Source organism: Eurytemora carolleeae, unplaced genomic scaffold, assembly GCF_000591075.1.
Source record: "Eurytemora carolleeae unplaced genomic scaffold, Eaff_2.0 scaffold1223, whole genome shotgun sequence".
In the NCBI taxonomy this organism is placed as follows: domain Eukaryota; kingdom Metazoa; phylum Arthropoda; class Copepoda; order Calanoida; family Temoridae; genus Eurytemora; species Eurytemora carolleeae.
The window spans coordinates 8,603-27,908 of NW_019397119.1; the positions used below are offsets into that span (position 1 = coordinate 8,603).

The window sequence follows — 19,306 nt, forward strand, 5'->3', positions numbered from 1 at the left end:
TGTAAAATCACATTTTACTATTTAGCGTGAGTAAAACCCCCTTGAAGCGTATATCCCAGGCCTCGGCTAAACCCAGTAACCTCTCTTCAACCTCCACAACATCGAACACCAGCCTCGAGAAGCAGGAGGCCAAGGAGGACCAAGTAGATCAACTAAGTCAAGATCAAGATGACCTCTCTGAGAAAAGTGAAAAGGTTGTGGTGAACTATTCATTTTTTATATTTTTATTTAAAAATTCTTCATAAGCGTTGACACTCTTAATGTAAAGCGCTTTAACTCTTAATCTGCCAATAACAGCAGTCATGTACTGAAATTATATTATATTGACCCAATATAGCGGTCAACCAAAGGAATTCTGAGCTGAACATTTTTAAATTTTGGATATCGATATCGGAAACCTTCCAGCCAAACAGAAGCCGAGAAATTTTGAAATTTTGGCGCGCAATTTATGCGAAAACTCTCATTGGTCGGAATCCAAAAGAGAGGATTAAGCAGGAAATCAAAATTGTCAACATTAGATACAGAGATTTAGCAATCAGGATTTAGGGTATCCAATACAAGGGTTATCAGCTCAGTGGCCGAATTTAAAGAATTTGAGCGGCGGTTTAAATTTAAGCCGCGGCTTAAATATGGTTGATTCCACTTAAAATTGTATCAACTGTTTCAAGATTTAAGCCGGCGCTTAATTTAAACCGGGTTTTGGCAGATTTAAACCGCGGCTCAAATTCTTTAAATTCCAACTCAGAAGAGATTATCTATTTCCAGCAAAAATTGTTTTTTTGTTTTTATTTTGTAAGAACCTTTTTTTCAGGATTTTGAAAGTAACCTCCTGATGACGCCTGCTACTCCTGGAAGCCGATATTTACTCCTGGGACAGGAGGAATATAACGAACATAGGAGTACTGTGTGTGCTCTCCAGGTATATACAGGGTAATTCACAAAGGATGAGACTTCAGAATCGATTCTAGGTTATCTGTTTAGTCCGTTTATTTAGAGTTCCTTGTAATCTGTTTAGTCCGTTTTCTTAGAGTTCCTTGTAATAACTAATATGGCTCATTTCTGTGCTTTATCATTAAGTAAACCGGCAAAATACTCAACCAAATGCAGAAACTAAAAATCAAGCTTCACATCGTCACATTTTTAGAGTTTTGGATCGTCTTTACAGTCTCATCCTTTGTGGGTAACCTAACCCTTTATATAATAATGTTTTAGTTTTAAAGGGACTTTAAGGGCACGTAGCATTCCATGCAAAGATGTCAATGCCCGATTTACTATTGCGCCCTTTTAAGCTTTGTCTGATCAAGTATGAAATAGGTATCTATTTTTTTTGTTCCTTTCAACTGTTATTTTTTCAATTGCGGTTTTTCTGCGAATTTTTTGTTCCTTTCAACTGTTATTTTTTCAATTGCGGTTTTTCTGCGAAAGTGTGTTGGACATATCTTGCTTAATATTAGAAACATTGGAGAAATTATCAGAAATAAACATTTTCTTCCACTTTTTTGATCAGATGAAGGTGTCAAGGGTACTGCTGGAAACCTAACTTTACCATCTTTGCATGGAGGGTTACTTGAAATTATGCTTTCAGGATGCTAATCAGCAATTTTCAGGGGCTTAGTTTCATACGATATATAATAAACATCACACATGTGATAGGGGTTACATTAATCATACTTTTGTTAAATCTAAATAGTTTAAAATTAAACTTTTGTTTTTCAAATTGCAAAATTTTTAAATTGCAAATTTTGTCAATTTTTTGTTTCTAGAAAACAGAAACGGTTTTTTAAACTTGAAGGTATTAAATAATTTGTGTCCTTAACATTACTTAGACCTTGTGTTTTTTATTTGTAACCGTTGCTCTACATTGGGACATGTAAACTGTGAAATAGGAAGACGACATTTAAGCGGTTTGATTTTTATTTTCTCGATAAAAAAAATGCCAGTTCACTGCACATTTGATTGGACTATTTAAAACCAAAACTTGAGTTTAAAAGTCAACTTCCTATGTCATAGTTATTAGTTATATATGTCTCATTGTCTATGCAATGTGCATGGAAAAGGGGACAATCCCTTGAATAATAATAAATTATTCTGTATTAAAATTACTTAATAAAGTTGAGGAGTCCATCTCATCCATCAGTATATGAGTAGTTCTTCTGCCCAGTCCATCCGATGGCTTCTGAAATATTAATTATTTGTTTTTAGTTTTTTTTGGCAAGTTTATTATTTTTTCATTTACTTACCGCAGGGGACCAGAAAAATGGAGAATTAAGTTGTTGAGCCTTTTTTATGCGTAATGAAATCTCAAATTTGTCCTGTAACTTAAAGGGGGTGTTCGCGAAAATGGTATCGTAAAGTAATCAACTTAATTTCAAACAAATCATTCAGATATTACAACCTAAAGTCATCGATTATTTTTTGACACATTCGTATATAGTTAATATTTCATAATATTTGTTATTTGTTTTATATAAAATGCACTTAAAACGACTTTTTTCCGCTAGGTGTCCCTGCCACGTGTAATCATTCAAAGCATTGAGAGCTGATACATCTGGTGGGGAAATATTTCTGCGTTTAAAGGGCATTGTATAAAAAACGAATATTAAATATTTACTATAAACGAATGCCATGAAAATTAATCGATGACTATAGGTTTTATTATCTGAATGATTTGTTTGACATTAAATAGATTTTTACGATCCGAGTCGTATATTGCAACTTTCTGAATTTGTATGGATGCTACGTTCTTCACTCTTCAGTAAAGACGTTTTTAACTATTTTCTCTTAATAGACGCAACTGGTAAAAGTAAGATTGGTAGAGATCAAAAGCGATTATTTTTCGTCGTAAGCCTATATCCCCTTTCATCTTTCGCGAACACTTCCTTTAAAAATTAATTTTCATTCGTTCTCTTGTTATAAAGCGGGTGAAAATTTCTAGAATTATAATATATCTGATATTTTAACCCCCTTCATCTGGGTAATATCTCTTCAGATTGATTAAACTCAAGACCCCCGCTAGAGTTTATAGTTGTAAACCCCTCTTATCGCCCTTTTTTCTAAGACACCCTGTATGCGTTTATGATAATTGTTTTAATGTAGGTGTCTCCGTCTGGCCTGGTTGCCACAGCTGACGTCAGTGGGGTTGTCAAGGTTAAATAAATAAATAGTGGTTTAGAGTTGAGGGTTGAGGGTTGAGGGTTGAGGGTTTAGAGTTGAGGGTTTAGGGTTTAGAGTTGAGGGTTTAGGGTTTAGAGTTTATGGTTTAGAGTTGAGGGTTTAGGGTTGACGGTTAAGAGTTGAGGGTTTAAGGTTTAGAGTTGAGGGTTTAGGGTTTAGAGTTAAGGGTTTAGGGTTTAGGGTTTAGAGTTAAGGGTTTAGGGTTTAAAGTTGAGGATTCGGGGTTTAGAGTTGAGAGTTTATGTTTTTAGAGTTGAGGGTTTAGAGTTGAGGGTTTAGAGTTGAGGGATTAGAGTTGAGGGATTAGAGTTTATGGTTTAGGGTTGAGGGATTAGGGTGTGCCATTTTATTAAACATCTAAAGTTCCAAAATGTGTTTTTGTTCAGAGAACTATATAATAAAACCATAAGGGCGTTTATTATCAAGTGAAGTAATTAATCATTATTATCTAACGAATCGTTACCATTTTTCACTAAAACTCCCTTTTAGAGTCAGTAAATGTAACTTTAAGTGGCTCTCCATGTTCAAATTCACTACAGTACCCTTAAAACCTTAATCTGTGTAGCAATGAGGATTAGAACATCTTTGTTTTTTCTATCTAGAAGAAATTATGACAATTTCCTTTATGTTTCTCGTGAATAATAAGGTAAAAAGTCACTTTTACAGAGAAACTACAATAAAAAATAATCAATTTTTACGCCAGCAAAACAGGGACATCTCAGTCATGCTTCTTGAACCAGACAAAAGGTTTGAAGGCTACTGCTGTGAATCGGACTTTTTATAAATGTTGGGTCACCGGAAATTTTGTCTACATTCCCTTTAAGCACTAATCCCTAGAAATGTTTCCATTGAATAATTTATCAAATCCATAAAACCCAAGTATTCTCAAAATGACCAATAATTACAATTATAAAGACAATAAATCGAATGGCCCACCACACATTAAAATGATTGATGTGTCAATAAATAAAAGAAGCCGCCGAGGAATTTCAGGCTTTTTACGCAAATGGTTTACACAATGCATTTTTTTTGTGGTTGAAGAATACCTAAATATGTGGACAATTGTTTTTCTTAAATTAAACGTTTTGTGGAAATATATATTTTAAAGGACTTTAAATATCTTAAAAGTGTTCTCCAAAGTCGTATTTTATACAACGAACGAATTTTCCGAAAGATTTTGAAATAACGATCTTTTTAACTTAATTAAAGCGATTTTTTGAGAGAAAAAAAAACTTTGAAAACGATAGTCTTTACTTAACGAATGATTTTTTCGAACAAACTTAAAACGATCGTTTTTTACAGAAAGAACGATATTTAACGAACGATTTTACTGGATGAGCGATTTTACTGAACGAACGATTTTATTTAACGAACAATTTTACTGAATGAACGATTTACTGAACCAACGATATTACTGAACGAACGATTTTACTGAACGAACGATTCTAGTGAACGGTTGTTCAATGAGAAAATGACGAAATAGATGGAAAATTAACGATGATTTTGAAAACGAACGAAATCAAATTTTTTGAACGATTAGAAAAAAATCTATCATAGTTCGTTCACGAACGATGAACGAATGAACGCGCGTATCTCTTAGGATGAGCTTAAGGAAATATACACTAAAGGATGATTATAATAAAGGGTGAATCGTAATAAATGAGGATAAGCTTAAAGAAACAAACATTAATGAATATCCGTAAACAAATATCCCTTTTATTTCGGGTCTGAAAATAATCCCATTAATTCACGTTTTGAATTCTATCCCCTAATCTTCGGTGCTAGCAGCTGAGTGTATTTGATGTTGTTACCAAGCAAAAAGTTACACTGTAACTATTGTAAATCTAGGTCTGGTCTACTGGTGCCTCAATGCACCCATCAACCATATCTACCTTTATCTCAGCAAGGTAAGACTAAATCCAAAAATGTCGTCTTATTGTTTAAAATTAGGAACAGTAATTTAAAGATTTTACGTGTTTAAAGGTTCCGTAAGCTTAATTTCAAGTAATACGCGAAGATATAGTCCGATCATCGGTACCCTTTAAAGCTTTGTCTGATCAAGTATGAATTAGATATCCATGTTTTTGTTTATTTGAACTATTCATCTTCATTAGAAGTTTCTCTGCTAAATTTACTCGCACATTTCCTGCTTATTCGAAACAATGGAGAAATTATCAGAGTTAAACACTTATTGAGTCAGAAAAACGACATTTTCTTCCAATTTTTTAATTTTAATTTAAAGTTTAATTTTTAATTAGACCCTGCTATCTTTGCACGGAGAGTCACTTGAAATTAGTTAGTGATGTGTTTTTAGTCAATTTTGGATCTTTTTTAGTCGTTTTTAGTCATTTTGGATATTTATAGTCGTTTTTAGTCATTTTGGATCTTTTTAAGCCGTTTTTAGTCATTTTGGGTCGTTTCTTGTCGGTATTTTCTTTCAGGGTCAAAATATGGCGTAATGTAGGAAAAGCCAATGTTCAATTAGTATTTATAGCTTTTAACTTCTTACACATGTCAAATTTAGACCCTGGTAGAAGATGTATGCAGAAAACGAGCCTAAAACTATCCAAAAACTTTGCAAAAACGAACGTCGAACGTGTTTTAACAATTTAGGATAGTTTCAGGATCGTTTTTCCATTTCTTATATTTTTGTCTTGCTTTTGTCATGTTTCTTAATTAATTCAGTGCTTAGGATCCGGATCCGTTGGATCCGCAAGATTTTGGCGTACAGGATCCGGATTCAAGTGTCAAATTATCAACAAAAAACAGCAAAAAAAAGCTTGCTCTAAAAACCAAAATCTGAACTATTGAAAAAGGAGAGATTATAAGACTTTCCTGATTTCTGAATGGTTAATTTTTTTCTGGGATCCGGATCCGGATCCACATCTGCATCAAAATTAAATGGATCCTAAGCACTAATGATTACGGATGACTGTTAATTTTTTATTAATAGTCCAGTAAGCTGCTTGGTCTGGTTGGATGATAGAAAACTTATCTATGGTACTCATATGGGTCAGGTCAGTCTTTGTTCATTTAATGGGGGAAGAGGGAAGAAGCAAAAAAAAGAGGAAATTTGTTTTTTATCTGCTGGTTTTAGCTATTACAGGAAGCTATGCAAAACCATTTTGGGTGTGAGGGATAGTAAGATGTCCCTAAAACTCTGTTTAATTTTATTTGACAAGAAGCGATATCAACGACATGCTATACTATATAGTGTGAACACTACACATTCTACTTTATTTTCCCGGTACTCAATTTTCAGCTTAAAAAAGTAAATACCAGTTAACGATTGCTAAACAATGACTGTAAAGCGATCATTTTACAAAATGGAGAATATCTTGAATTTCCGTCTACTGTCCCTTAAAGGTTTATAATGCTAGGTCAGACTGTGTGATGTGGAAGATAAATGTTTAGTCATGGAAACCGCCTGCAATAAGCTTACCGGTCAACCTATCAGGTTCATCTATTCATTTATTTATTTATTCATTTATTCATTTATTCATTAATTCATTTATTCATTTATTCATTTATTCATTTATTCATTTATTATTCATTTGTTCATTTGTTCATTTGTTCATTTGTTCTGTTCGTTTGTTCATTTGTTTATCTGTTCCATTATTTTTTTTCTCGTTCATTCGTTTATTCATTTATTCACTTTTTATTTATCAGTTGTTCAGGTGTTCAGTTGTTCAGTTCTTTATATTTACATTCGATAATTTATGCATTTATTTACTTCGATCCTTTATCCTAATCATATTTTAGTGCTTTGGCATCTAGACCATCAGGAAGTTCCTTTTTTGTTTGCAGTGCTGGCAAAGCTCTTATTATTAACTCTAAGGAAATCAGGGTATATGGTTCAATGGATCCGTTCTATTATCAAATGGATCAAGCTCATGAATATTTTCTAAATTTTCATGTTTTTTCTATTATTTTCTCTGAAACTTGAATATCCACTCAAGAGATCAGAGCAGTTTTATTAATCTTTCATCAGCCAATACTCTAGATTATGTTGTTCTTTATATTTTGAGGATTAAAGGGACTGTAAGCGTAATTTCAAGTGACCCTTTTTGCAAAAATGGCAATGCCCAATTCACAATGGTATCCCTTAAAAATTTGTAATAAGTACAAATTATACATCCATGTTTATAACGTTGAAAACTAATTATTTTCAATTTGGATTTCTCTACCAAAGTGACCTGCGTTTTTCTACTGTAGGAAACAAGAAAGATATTATTAGAATTAAACACTTTTCAAGCTGAAAACGACGTTATCTTCCACATTACTGATCAGATAAAGGTCAAATGGGTACCATTGAGAATCTAATGCTTGATAAACTTTCAAAAATAAACTAAAAGTTTCTTTTTAAAAAAGTTAAAAACAAGCAAAATAATATCTTTGGGCGATGGGGAGTATTGAGTAAGTTGGGTAAATTAAAATTGTATTTTAAAGTTTATACTCAAATATTCATTTTATCAGAAAGTTTTATTTATTTCCCCCAATTATATGATGGGATCAATATGAAAGTCTATAGGAGAGATGCAACTGATGTTTCAAGAAAAGTATAAAATAAAAGTAAACGAATTATTTCTCAATTAGCTTTTTTGTGTCCATAATGTGCTCAAACTCGTTGGCAAGTCTTTGTTTTTCAAACTGGGGAGGGAGGGACTGTCGTCTTACTTTTAAAGTGACCATTCATTAAAAAAAAGGAAGGCATGTTCCATTCTCAACGGTACCCTTGAAACTTGAAGCTGACCCTTAATGTGGAAGATAATGTCCTTTTCTTGGCTTGAGAAGTGTTAAACTCACTTAAATTAATTTCTCCATTATTTCTGGAGTAAAAAATGCGCTAATTACTTTCGCAGTGTCACTCTGTCAATGTAGGTTTAGTTGAAATTACGTATACAGTCCCTTTAAGATCTAACATTGTTGAGTGTACAGTTCCTTTAATATCTAATATTGTTGAGTGTACAGTCCCTTTAAGATCTAACATTGTTGAGTTTACAGTTCCTTTAATATCAAACATTGTTGACTGTACAGTCCCTTTAAGATCAAACATTGTTGAGTGTACTGTCCCTTTAAGATCAAACATTGTTGAGTGCACAGTCCCTTTAATATCAAACATTGTTGAGTGTACAGTCCCTTTAAGATTAAACATTGTTGAGTGTACAGTTCCTTTAAGATCTAACATTGTTAATTGGATAATTGATTGATACCCTGCATGAGCCAGAACTTCAGTGTAGAGGTAGAACTGGTTGACCCTGCTCTGACCGGAGTATCAGCTGCGCACTTTAACCATAACGGGGCATTGCTCGTATTTGCAACCAACAAGGGCAAGGGAGGATAACAGTTAATGGCCATCTTTTCTTTAATTTCAAATTTGTATTTTTTGGTAAAATGTTTGAGTTTAAAGAAACGCATTATTTAATTCAGATTATTAACTGAATTTTGGTAAAAGTATTTTAAATATTTCTTAGGTCTTAAGAAAAATAAAGAGTGTTTTGCAATCGGGAAACAAATTCATGAAAAAATAATTAAAGATTTATTTAATTTTTATCTGCTAAGGTCGGAATAATGGATTTGAACCGAAATGAGATCTTGGCTACGTGGTCCGGACATCAGAAGGAAAAGATCATTTTAAAAATAAAATTATTTTTACAAAATTATTAAAAATTAATCAGACAATTTTAAAGTTCTTAAAAGATATTAACAGTAATATTATCTTCTTTTTTTATTTGATTTTTTCCAGGGTGTTATAGGCTTAGAACTTAGCCTTGATGAGACCAGTGTTTGGAGTTTAGGAAGGGAGGGAACACTTCTTCAATCCAGTTTACTCCGTCCTGGAGATAAGGTTATAGTTTACTCCGTCCTGGAGATAAGGTTAGAGTTTACTCCGTCCTGGAGATAAGGTTAGAGTTTACTCCGTCCTGGAGATAAGGTTAGAGTTTACTCCGTCCTAAGCGTTTACTTCGTACTAGAGATAAGGTTAGAGCTTACACAATCCTGGAAATCAGGTTAGAGTTTACGCCATCCTGGAGATAAGGTTAGAGTTTAATCCGTCCTGGAGATAAGGTTGGAGTTTACTCCGTCCTAGAGATAAGGTTAGAGTTTACTCCGTCCAGGAGATAAGGTAAGAGTTTACTACATCTTAGAGATAAGGTTAGAGTTTACTCCGTCCTACAGATAAGGTTAGAGTTTAATCCGTCCTGGAGATAAGGTTAGAGTTTAATCCGTCCTGGAGATAAGGTTAGAGTTTAATCCGTCCTGGAGATAAGGTTAGAGTTTACTCCGTCCTGGAGATAAGGTTAGAGTTTACTCCATCCTGGAGATAAGGTTAGAGTTTACTACGTCCTGGAGATAAGGTTAGCGTTTACTCCGTTCTGGAGATAAGGTTAGAGTTTACTACATCTTAGAGATAAGGTTGGAGTTTACCCCATCCTGGAGATAAGGTTAGAGTTTACTCCATCCCGGAGATTTGGTTAGAGTTTACTCCATCCGTGAGATAATGTTAGAGTTTACTCCGTCCTGGAGATAAGGTAAGAGTTTAATCCGTCCTAGAGATAAGGTTAGAGTTTACTTCATCCTGGAGATAAGGTTGGAGTTTACCCCATCCCGGAGATCAGATTAGAGCTTACTCTATCCTAGAGATAAGGTTAGAGTTTACTCCGTCCTGGAGATAAGGTTAGAGTTTACTCCGTCCTGGAGATAAGGTTTGAGTTTACTTCGTCCTAGAGATAAGGTTAGCGTTTACTCCGTACTAGAGATAAGGTTAGCGTTTACTTCGTACTAGAGATAAGGTTAGAGCTTACACAATCCTGGAAATCAGGTTAGAGTTTACGCCATCCTGGAGATAAGGTTAGAGTTTACTCCGTCCTACAGGTAAGGTTAGAGTTTAATCCGTCCTGGATATAAGGTTGGAGTTTAATCCGTCCTACAGATTAGAGTTGAATCCGGCCTGGAGATTAGGTTAGAGCTTACTCAATCCAGAAGATAAGGTTAGAGTTTACCCCATATTGGAGATAAGGTTAGAGGTTACTTCATCCTTGAGATCAGTAATCAGTAATCAGTATCAGTATCAGTATCAGTATCAGTATCAGAATCAGTATCAGTATCAGTAATCAGTATTAATATCAATAACAATATCAATATCAATATCAATATCAATATCAATATCAATATCAATATCAATATCAATATCAATATCAATATCAATATCAATATCAATATCATGGAAATCAGGTTAGAGTTTACGCCATCCTGGAGATCAGGTTAGAGTTTCCTCCGTCCTACAGGTAAATTTAGAGTTTAATCCGTCCTGGATATAAGGTTGGAGTTTACTCCGTCCTACAGATATGGTTAGAGTTTAATCCGGCCTGGAGATAAGGTTAGAGCTTACTCAGTCCAGAAGATAAGGATAGAGTTTACCCCATATTGGAGATAAGGTTAGAGGTTACTTCATCCTGGAGATCAGTATCAGTATCAGTATCAGTATCAGTATCAGTATCAGTATCCGTATCAGTATCAGTATCAGTATCAGTATCAGTATTAATTTGGTTGTAGTTGTCGTTGTTGTTGTTATAATTTTTTTATTATTATAAATTTTGTTGTTATTATTATTATTATGCTGAAGGTATGGAGCGGAGATGTATCTACTAAGGACGGGTTTACCGGAGATTTTGCTCTGTCTCCGGACGGAGAACATATACTTTACGGCTCCGACGAAGGAGCAGTTATTTACAGGTTTAAGAAGATTTTTAAGGGATTGTTTAAATAACTTTGTGTGAACTCAAATCTCAAGTCTGGAGTCCCGACCCACAATAACAGTGCCTTTTTATTAGATAAACAATAAACATGGTGTAATGTAATAAGGTATGGATCGTTTTCACGTTTTTGTTAAAAAATCGTTTCGTTTTAAAAACAATCGTTTTTTTAAATGGTCGTATTAAAAACCATTTTTTTAAACGATCGTTTTTAAAAAGTACCGTTTTAATGATGTTCGTTGTTTCGTTAATGCTCGTTAACGACGACCCATAGTTAATGATTGTTAACGACGACCCTCAGTTAATGATCGTTAACGACGACCCTTCGTTAACGATCGTTATCAATCATTACATTATCCAATAAATAATCAAATCAGACTTCTAGCGATGTCATACTTTAAATTAAAGATGACTGTACTAAGTCAAATATGAAGTCTAGGGTTTACGATATTCTACCATTCAACTTATTACTTTTGCGTCTCATGGTATAATTGTGTAAGTAATTTTAATAGTCGATCATTTTGCTTCAAATTTGAACCACTTTACACACACACAAACATACAATCATCAATTTGAAATATTTACTTATAAATTGACAACATATTAATCGTTGCTTATGATCAAAATTTGAGTTTTCGTTTCTTTTATGATACCTGAAAGAAAACAATAATTTTTTAAAATTAATTCTCTAAACGAAGTAAAACTTGTTACTTACATGATTAATAACATTTTTTAACGCATTTTTGCATTAATAACATAAGAATGTAGATCTCAAAACTTCTATAAATTTCATTTGTTTAACCATTGGTTATTGAATAAGTTATTGATTGATATTACGACATGATTGATGTAAAGATAATAAATTAAGGGTCCTCGTTAACGATCGTTAACAAAGGGTCGTCTATAGCGATGGTTACAGAATGGTCGTCGTTAACGATCGTTAGTTAAGGGTCATCGTTAACGCTTATTAACGAAGGTTTGTCGTTTACGATCGTTAATTAAGGGTCGTCGTTTACGATCGTTGATTAAGGGTAGTCGTTAACGATCATTAACGAAGGGTCGTCGGTAACGAAGGGTTGTCGTTAACTCATATTTATTAATGACAATTTTTGATTTTAAAATACTGGTAAGTTGAGATAAGACCCGTGAATTAGGAAGAGGACTATTAAACTCAAGTAAAAATAGTCCAATGGACGTGAAACAGAAATTGTGCAGTGTACACAGACCAATTTGAATTAAAACGTGATTTTCACGCTAATGTCGAAACATTTCCTTACAATTTGCATAAGATTGATTTTTTGTCGTCTTTCTACTCCACAGTTTTATGAGTCTCACTTATTAATGCAGTGGAGTGCTCTGATCCCATTAAGATCGATCCGGATCTAGAATCCGTCCTATACGAACAAATGAATTCAGATCCGCTTTTCAAATTTCTTTTTTGCAGCTGGTTTCTAGCCACAAATATCCGGAATATTCTTGTGTATCTGGATCCTGGGATATGAAATATTCCGGATCCGGGTGCTAAGCCCTGTTATTTTCCTAGGATCGGAGACCAGGATGGAGAGATGACCCGTGTTCTAGGGATACGAGGAGTTACTCCTATAACATCCGTACACTGGAGTTCAGGTACACACCACGAAATATCGAAGATAAGTCATCTTTAAGAAACGCGGCATTGTGCTCATACTAAAATTGACATTATTAAAAAATCAACCATTTGTATTTCTTATCCACTTCAAGGATCGCTGTTCTTGCAAGGATCTAATAAAGTAAAACTTCCTTGTGAAAAGTTTAAAATTATTATTAATGTCTATATAATTAACGATCCACTGACAATGAAACTATCAGTTTGAAAGATTAATCACACTAAGTATTTGACACGCCTAATCAAAATAAATGAATGTGTCAATCTGAACTATTGCAATTGGGGAAAAAATTGTTTAAATAATTGGAAAAATTCGGGCACTGATTACTGTCCCTGATTTACCTTGATCTGATCAATAATATGGGAGACTAGATAAAATTCCCGGCGTTGCCCGTGGAAAAACAATTTTATTTTAAAGAAAAGAAATGAGTTTTTTAAGCCTATGTTACTCTTCTCCCCGGGCACCTTTGGGTTTCCTCAAAAAATGTCAGCCCATTCGGTCCAGCCGTTTGGCCAGTTGTGTAGCTAACATATGAACAAATAAATATATATGAGTAAAAAGCTTTATTATATAGATAACGTCGGTTTTCTAGCTTTAAAGGGGTTGAATTCTGATAATTTGTACAACGTCGTCCTGCTGCGGAAATGAGCCAGTCACTTATATAGAATAAAGAATTCATTACTATAGATAATCCATTTTTAAACATATAAACGTGGATATCAAATTTATACTTAATCAGACAACGGGTACCACCGTTGTGAATCTTACATGCCAATCTTGAAATGGAGGGTCATTTGAAATGTTGTCTACAGACCCTTTAAGTCTGTGAATTAGTAAACCAACACTGTCCACTGGACTGATTATTAAATATTAAGATTGATTGTAGTGAATGGGTTCTTTTCATATCATTATTTGCTTTATTAAGGTTTTACAGTAAATGATTTATGATCTTGATGTTTATTGCTGTTAATTACATTTTATCAGTTCCACCAATTATTTCGAAAGGTGGACACAAGATTCCAATTAGCTGCTGGGATGGATGGTTCGCTAAAGATATCTACTCTGCTACAGCAGTGAATAAAACACTCTAAGGGACCGTAGACGTAACTTAATTTAAGGAACCGTATACATAACTTGATTTAAGGGATCGTAGACGTAGCTTAATTTAAAGGACCGTAGACGTAACTTAATTTAAGGGACCGTAGACGTAGCTTAATTTAAGGGACCGTAGACATAACTTAATTGAAGGGACCGTAGATGTAGCTTAATTTAAGGGACCGTAGACAATTTAGTAAACCATATAAATATGCAGAAACCAAAAATCAAGCTACAGTGAATCCCGGATATATTAATACATAGCAAGAGTTTTTTATAATGTCGTATTACATATTTAAGATCAAAAGGAGTTTAATATTAATATATCAATTGCATTCATATTTCAGGGCTATTAATATACTTTGCATTAAAATAAAAAGAAGTTTCTAAGAATTTTTAAAAAACTTATGACTGTCTATGCATTCATATATCTGGGATTCACCGTACAAAACGTCACATTTTTAGAGTTTTGGGTCGTCTTTATAGTCTCATCCTTTGTTGGGTAACCCTGTATGTCTGTACATATTTGTGGTTCACTTTCATATGATAATTGTTTTTAATATAAAAACCTCAATTAGTTTTTCAACAGAAACAATTCTCTGGTACAAGTTGTCCCAATAAACACGGGACTTCAAAGACAATAATAAAGTTGTCCCAATAAACACAGGACAACAAAGACAATAATAAAGTTGTCCCAATAAACACGGGATACAAAGACGATAATAAAGTTGTCCCACTAAATATGGGATTCTTAATCCCATTAAATCAAATCAACAAAGATTACCAATATTTCAATCTAAAGTTTCAAGATTTTGTTTTTAAAATTGTATCTTTGTTTCTAAGTATAAGTGACAGATTCATTAGATTGTTTGGATTATATGATTTTATTGTTTAAGCTAAAATCTGGAGACACTTCTTCCATTAATATTTTAGGTTAGGTTTTTGATACAAAGTTTTAAGTAAATATCTAATAAAAAAATCACTTAAAATTGCTATTATTGGGATGCTATGCCTTAAATTATTTGAAACTTTTTTCCAAATATTTGAGTACAGTGAGTACATTCGGCCACATCATGATGAAATGCATTAGGAAGAAAGCATTTAAATGTCGTATTTCTTTATCTAGCAAGTCGTTAACGTTTTATTTACTTCTGTGATATCATTATTTACTCTTAGCTTTACTTTTTGTGATTTGTAAAATATCTTTTCAAGAAATATATCTTTTTTAAACAGAACACCTATTATTACAGACTAGGGAGCTAAGATTTATTTACTATTTGTGTGAGGAGGCGGTTTAGGGAAAGATAGGAGACGTCCCCCCCCGCCCCCTAATAAAAAATTAGGGTTGCAACTTTATTTTCTAGAGATGATTTTTTACTTTTGCGGCATCACTGAAAGTGGAGATTTATAAGAATACTAAAGTTTGTAATACATTTTGGAGATTTATAAGAATACTCAAGTTTGTAATACATTTTGGAGATTTTTAAGAATACTCAAGTTTGTAATACATTTTGGAGATTTATAAGAATACTCAAGTTTGTAATACATTTTGAAGATTTATAAGAATACGCGAGTTTGTAATACATTTTGGAGATTTATAAGAATACTCAAGTTTGTTATACATTTTGGAGATTTTTAAGAATACTCAAGTTTGTAATACATTTTCGAGATTTATAAGAATACTCAAGTTTGTAATACATTTTGGAGTTTTATAAGAATACTCAAGTTTGTAATACATTTTGGAGTTTTATAAGAATACTCAAGTTTGTAATACATTTTGGAGATTTATGAGAATACACAAGTTTGTAATACATTTTGGAGATTTATAAGAATACGCGAGTTTGTAATACATTTTGGAGATTTATAAGAATACTCAAGTTTGTTATACATTTTGGAGATTTATGAGAATACACAAGTTTGTAATACATTTTGGAGATTTATAAGAACACTCTAGTTTGTAATACATTTTGGAGATTTATAAGAATACTCAAGTTTGTAACACATTTTGGAGATTTATGAGAATACACAAGTTTGTTGTACATTTTGGAGTTTTATAAGAATACTCAAGTTTGTAATACATTTTGGAGATTTATAAGAATACTCAAGTTAGTAATACATTTTGGAGATTTATAAAAATACTTAAGTTTGTTGTACATTTTGGAGATTTATAATAGTACTTAAGTTTGTTATACATTTTGGAGATTTATAAGAATACTCAAATTTGTAATACATTTTGGAAATTTAAAAGAATACTTAAGTTTGTTATACATTTTCCTCTTTCCACCCGCGGCTTGTCATGGGTCCGACATAAAAATTACCAAATTCGTTATCTAAAATTCCGAGGGGCGGCGGTGGGGATTTTAGCAATGGTGGGAATACAAAATTTCAGTCTACAGGAAAGGGAATTAGAATTTTACAAAAAGTGAGAATTTGAATGACTTAAATACATATATATTTCAAACACTTATTTTCAATATGAGACGATGTTGCATTGCATGAGATTTATCTTAAATATCATTCTCATCAGAAGCTGCTACTGGAGAATGTGGAGCTTCACAGTAGATTCTTCACTTTCTTTGCTAGCTGCTGCTCCTAGATAAATTGGAGCTTCACCTGCAGAAGGTTCTTCTCTTTCATTTGCTGGCTGCAGCTCCTGGATAATGTTGAGCTACACATTAGGTCCTGTACTATTTTTGAAGTTATTTTTAACATTTGTATTTTGAAGTGTGTATCAGATGAACCTAGAAACAATTACTATTAGGGCAGTGTGTCGTTGTATAAAAGTCTTAAAATAAAGATTTTTAAGATTTGGATTAATTTGTCGATATTTTCTGTATACTGCTCGACCGATCGACCTGAAAAGTGCATTGATATCCCATAAGTTTAATAAAAGTTTGTCACTCCAAATTAAACTTTCTAACCTGCACTCTCAAGAGATGGTTATGCAAGTTAGATCAAATAAAATAGTTGGAAGAAATTCCTCAAATCTTCGCTTAAATAAATTATAAAAATAGTTTTATTGATAAAATCTGCAGCAATATACGATTCATAATTTGACTAGGAATATAGAGGACGGGTTACAGGAATCACTCAGAAATATTTTTTGGCACTTTGACATCAAAGCCAGATAAATTAAGAACTAAAGCAGCTTTTTTATCACATGCGGTTTTTTCAGTTTAGAGTAAATATTGCATCTTATTAACTATTCAGTCACTAAATCTCCGATTTTCTGCCTCCTCAGTCTTGCCTTTTGAGAGATTTGATTGGCTCGAAGACGACCCTTTAACAAATGTTCCATTTTCTTTTTGCAATTTGACTGTCGTCTTCACAATATCCGAGACAGCGGACATCTTGGAAATATTCAAGTCCGAATCCTTTTCACTCATCCCGATCCCACTAGAAGCACTCTCCGTGGTCCTGGACCCGGATTCAATACTTTCTCCTTCCTCATCTTCTCCTTCCTCCTCCCCCACACAAAACTAAAGAAAATTTAATCAGGGTCAGCCATTATGACGATTATTTCAAGCATTAATTAATGTAACAATATGGCCTGATCTGATAAAAACAAAAGACGACATTAAAAACATCAAAACATGTAATCATTTATTTCTTATTTTTAAATTTCAGGTCGCAATAGAGTCTCACTCTCAACCATTTAGAATTTAGATGAATCCAGTATAGCAAACCATAGATTAATTACGAACAATAATACAGAGAGAAGACTAGATGACGGCTTTTCATGGTTTAAGGATTTTTCGTACACAACAACTCCAAATGAGTTACGCGCATGCCGCATTGAACAAGACAGAGAGCACGCGCGTAACTCCTTTGTGCCTCAGGGTTATTGTAAACGAAAAACCCATACATCTTGAAAAGACGACATCTAGTGTTCTATCTGTATTGTTTGCTAACCAATGAGCAAAACGATCAATGAAAAAGTGAAATTATAATAAACAATAAATACCTCTGTTGACTGTTCATGTGACGATTGTTCCAAATGAACTTGAACAAATTGTTCCTTTTCATTACTCCCCTGGAACCCTTCATCTTCCTTCCGGAACACAGAGTTGTCCAGCCTGTTCCCAGACTCAGGTATAAAAATCTTCGGTAGGAACTGGTGACCGTTTTCTTCCAAATTTTGAACATTTCCATCAACTAAATTGATATCAATCTTATCTTCACCCATTGCCCTAGATAGTTCAGAACATGATAATCGTAGAAAGCGTAATTGGAAAAAATGCGTGTTTTGAGGTCTTGGGCTTTTTTCTAATTAAAAACCTCAAAAATAAATTTATTAAAAGAATTAATATTAATATACGTCGACTAAAAAATCTCTAGGTTAAGAGAAGAAAACAAAGAATTTTTGAGAGAAAAAATTTGATAGTTTGAGACTTGAGACTACCAGATATTCCATTTAACTTTAAGTCCCCAACCAAATTTTTTTTCAATTGTTCAGGCCGATATATGTTTTAGTAAAATCATGACCGCGAGCAATATAGAGTCAGACATGTACTATTATTTCATTACAAAGCAAGCTCTGAGCAACAAAAACAAAAATTTAATGATACTGTAAATTGAGAATATGATTATTCTGAATGTTATGCTTACTCGGTATTTCCATTAAACCCAGAAAGGGGCTTCAACCATTAATTTAGTTGCCATTAAAGGGACTGTAAGCGTAATTTCAAAGACCCTTCATGCAAACATGGCAATGTCTGCATGAAGTTTGAATTAGATATAATGATTTTTTATTTTAACCGTTTATATTAAATTTAGTATCTGCAAAAGTCAAATTGGCATTTATTGATTAAATGAAAGTGAAACTTTTCAAAGAAATTAACACTTTTCGAGACAGAATAATAAAAACGACGATATCTTCCACATTTTGGATCAGATTAAAGTTTCAAGATTACCGTTGTAAATCTGGCATTGTTATCTTTTCAAGGAGGATCGTTTAAAATTACGCGTACAGTCCCTTTAAAATTTTAATTTTTTAGAATCATTATACATTAAATTTTTCTCTGAAAACAATTGAGACGTGGTTAAAACGCTTATTCATTTAAAATTACGAAATCAGTTCCTTAGAAAGGACAGATCCCTTAAATATCATGTCATAAGTTCCTGAGTGAGTATGTTGGGTACATTTGTAAACCCTGAATTGTTTCTTCCTCTTTTCTCTTCCTCGCGTCAATATCTCCGAATATTTTCTTCTTAATAACACCGTAGCTCCTTAATAATATATAGACAATTTAATATATGCAAGCGTTTTAAAATGGGTATAAAAGGTATTTTAATTTTCAACGATTTTTTCCTCTCATTAAAAATTTTTGAACATAAATAATTTATAGAATGACATTTTTTTCGTCAAAATATTTAACTTAAAAACCAAGCCCCCTTGGTTATTATTTCATCACCAAATATGTATTCACAGAAAAATGGCAACAATTTGTCCAACCCTTTTTTCAAAAATTAATATAAACATTTACCCAGTCACCAATTTCAAAAATCTAAAGGTAAAATATTTATTTCAAAGAAATATTGGACTGTTGATTACAGGTGAATGGACCTTTTTATCTAAAGTATTTAATTACATGCATTTATAATAAGCCTCCCACCTCTCTTTCATAAGAATAC

The 19,306-nt window shown here is 33.0% G+C and overlaps 2 protein-coding genes across 3 annotated transcripts in view; one reads left to right on the forward strand and one right to left on the reverse strand.

The window, feature by feature from the left end:
- The window catches only part of LOC111712070 (WD repeat-containing protein 91), a 22,033-nt gene extending 8,365 nt beyond the window's left edge, over positions 1 to 13,668 (forward strand). The window contains exons 9-21 of the mRNA XM_023486580.1: positions 26 to 194; positions 812 to 919; positions 3,097 to 3,147; positions 5,023 to 5,081; positions 6,128 to 6,191; positions 6,555 to 6,631; positions 6,937 to 7,021; positions 8,402 to 8,509; positions 8,737 to 8,796; positions 8,921 to 9,022; positions 10,802 to 10,911; positions 12,475 to 12,557; positions 13,562 to 13,668. Coding sequence (XP_023342348.1) covers positions 26 to 194; positions 812 to 919; positions 3,097 to 3,147; positions 5,023 to 5,081; positions 6,128 to 6,191; positions 6,555 to 6,631; positions 6,937 to 7,021; positions 8,402 to 8,509; positions 8,737 to 8,796; positions 8,921 to 9,022; positions 10,802 to 10,911; positions 12,475 to 12,557; positions 13,562 to 13,668 — 1,183 coding nt within the window. The remainder of the gene's footprint in view (positions 1 to 25; positions 195 to 811; positions 920 to 3,096; positions 3,148 to 5,022; positions 5,082 to 6,127; positions 6,192 to 6,554; positions 6,632 to 6,936; positions 7,022 to 8,401; positions 8,510 to 8,736; positions 8,797 to 8,920; positions 9,023 to 10,801; positions 10,912 to 12,474; positions 12,558 to 13,561) is intronic.
- A 3,002-nt stretch (positions 13,669 to 16,670) lies between these two features.
- The window catches only part of LOC111712073 (uncharacterized), a 14,981-nt gene continuing 12,345 nt past the window's right edge, over positions 16,671 to 19,306 (reverse strand). For both annotated transcript variants that reach the window (XM_023486583.1, XM_023486582.1), the window contains 3 exons: positions 18,794 to 18,901; positions 17,637 to 17,862; positions 16,671 to 17,151 (listed from right to left, as the gene is read on the reverse strand). In XM_023486583.1, the coding sequence (XP_023342351.1) occupies positions 16,879 to 17,151; positions 17,637 to 17,862; positions 18,794 to 18,901 (607 nt within the window). In that variant the 3' untranslated portion in view covers positions 16,671 to 16,878. The remainder of the gene's footprint in view (positions 17,152 to 17,636; positions 17,863 to 18,793; positions 18,902 to 19,306) is intronic.